The sequence below is a fragment of the Penaeus chinensis genome, chromosome 2 (genome assembly GCF_019202785.1).
Source record: "Penaeus chinensis breed Huanghai No. 1 chromosome 2, ASM1920278v2, whole genome shotgun sequence".
NCBI classification, from domain to species: domain Eukaryota; kingdom Metazoa; phylum Arthropoda; class Malacostraca; order Decapoda; family Penaeidae; genus Penaeus; species Penaeus chinensis.
The window spans coordinates 26,576,067-26,576,867 of record NC_061820.1 but is presented as its reverse complement, the minus strand read 5'-3'; the positions used below and the strand labels follow the sequence as shown (position 1 = coordinate 26,576,867).

Below are 801 nucleotides of genomic sequence, written 5' to 3'. Positions count from 1 at the left end.
ATGGTGCATGGGTGGAGGTGGAGTACGATGGTGGTTGTGGTAGTGGGGGCGGGAGCTTTTTGGTGTTGTGGTGTGCAGGAGGGGGAGGTGGTCGGGGATTGGGGTGGTAGGTGCTGGGAGGCTGAAGTTTTGGGGGGTCTGCTTATGGTGGTCAGATGGAGGGCGTGATTTGCGTGGGGATAGTGCGGGTGATATAGGGTGATGCTGGGGGGGTGCTCGTGGTGGTGATGGGAGTGCTGGTGGGGGTGTGGGGCAGGGGGGGATGGTCGGGTGGTGATGGTGGTGTTGGCTCGGGGTGCTGTCAAGCTGATTGTGATCGTGGTGAACGATGTCTGACTGGTGATTGTGGTGGTTCATGGGGACTGGGGGAATGCGTGAGTGGGTGCGGGTAGTCGAGTGCGTGGGGGATGAGTAGGGAGAGAAAGGGCTTGGGGGAGTGAGTGTGTGAGGGGAAGTAAGAGGGAAAGGCGATAGGAAACGAAATTCTGGCAACCGGGTGGATACTAAGGAGGAGTTGGTGGGGGAGGGTTGAACGGGGATTAGAGAAGAGAACGGGCGACACGATGCACAGCGCCAAACACAAAGAACGAGAGACCGAGAACGCGAACGAGAAGAGCTACCGAGTACATCACAGGCGCTCGACGCAGGGCGACCCCGACACTCCCTACAGCCTAGGAACCAGGGGGGGAAACCGAAAAGAGGGAATAGATATCTTCCCCGCGAAACGAGGAAGAGAGAAATATAAGACCCGAGAGAAGAAAAGCAAAGAACAGAGCCAACACCAAATCAGCGCGAAACAAG

At 57.4% G+C, this 801-nt stretch overlaps 1 protein-coding gene across 1 annotated transcript in view; it reads right to left on the bottom strand.

Annotated features, from left to right (window-relative positions):
• Nucleotides 1-357, bottom strand: part of LOC125034538 (extensin-like) — a 1,021-nt gene extending 664 nt beyond the window's left edge. Inside the window, exon 1 of the mRNA XM_047626406.1 lies at nucleotides 27-357. Within this exon, the coding sequence (XP_047482362.1) occupies nucleotides 27-357 (331 nt within the window). The remainder of the gene's footprint in view (nucleotides 1-26) is intronic.
• Nucleotides 358-801: the final 444 nt, after the last annotated feature.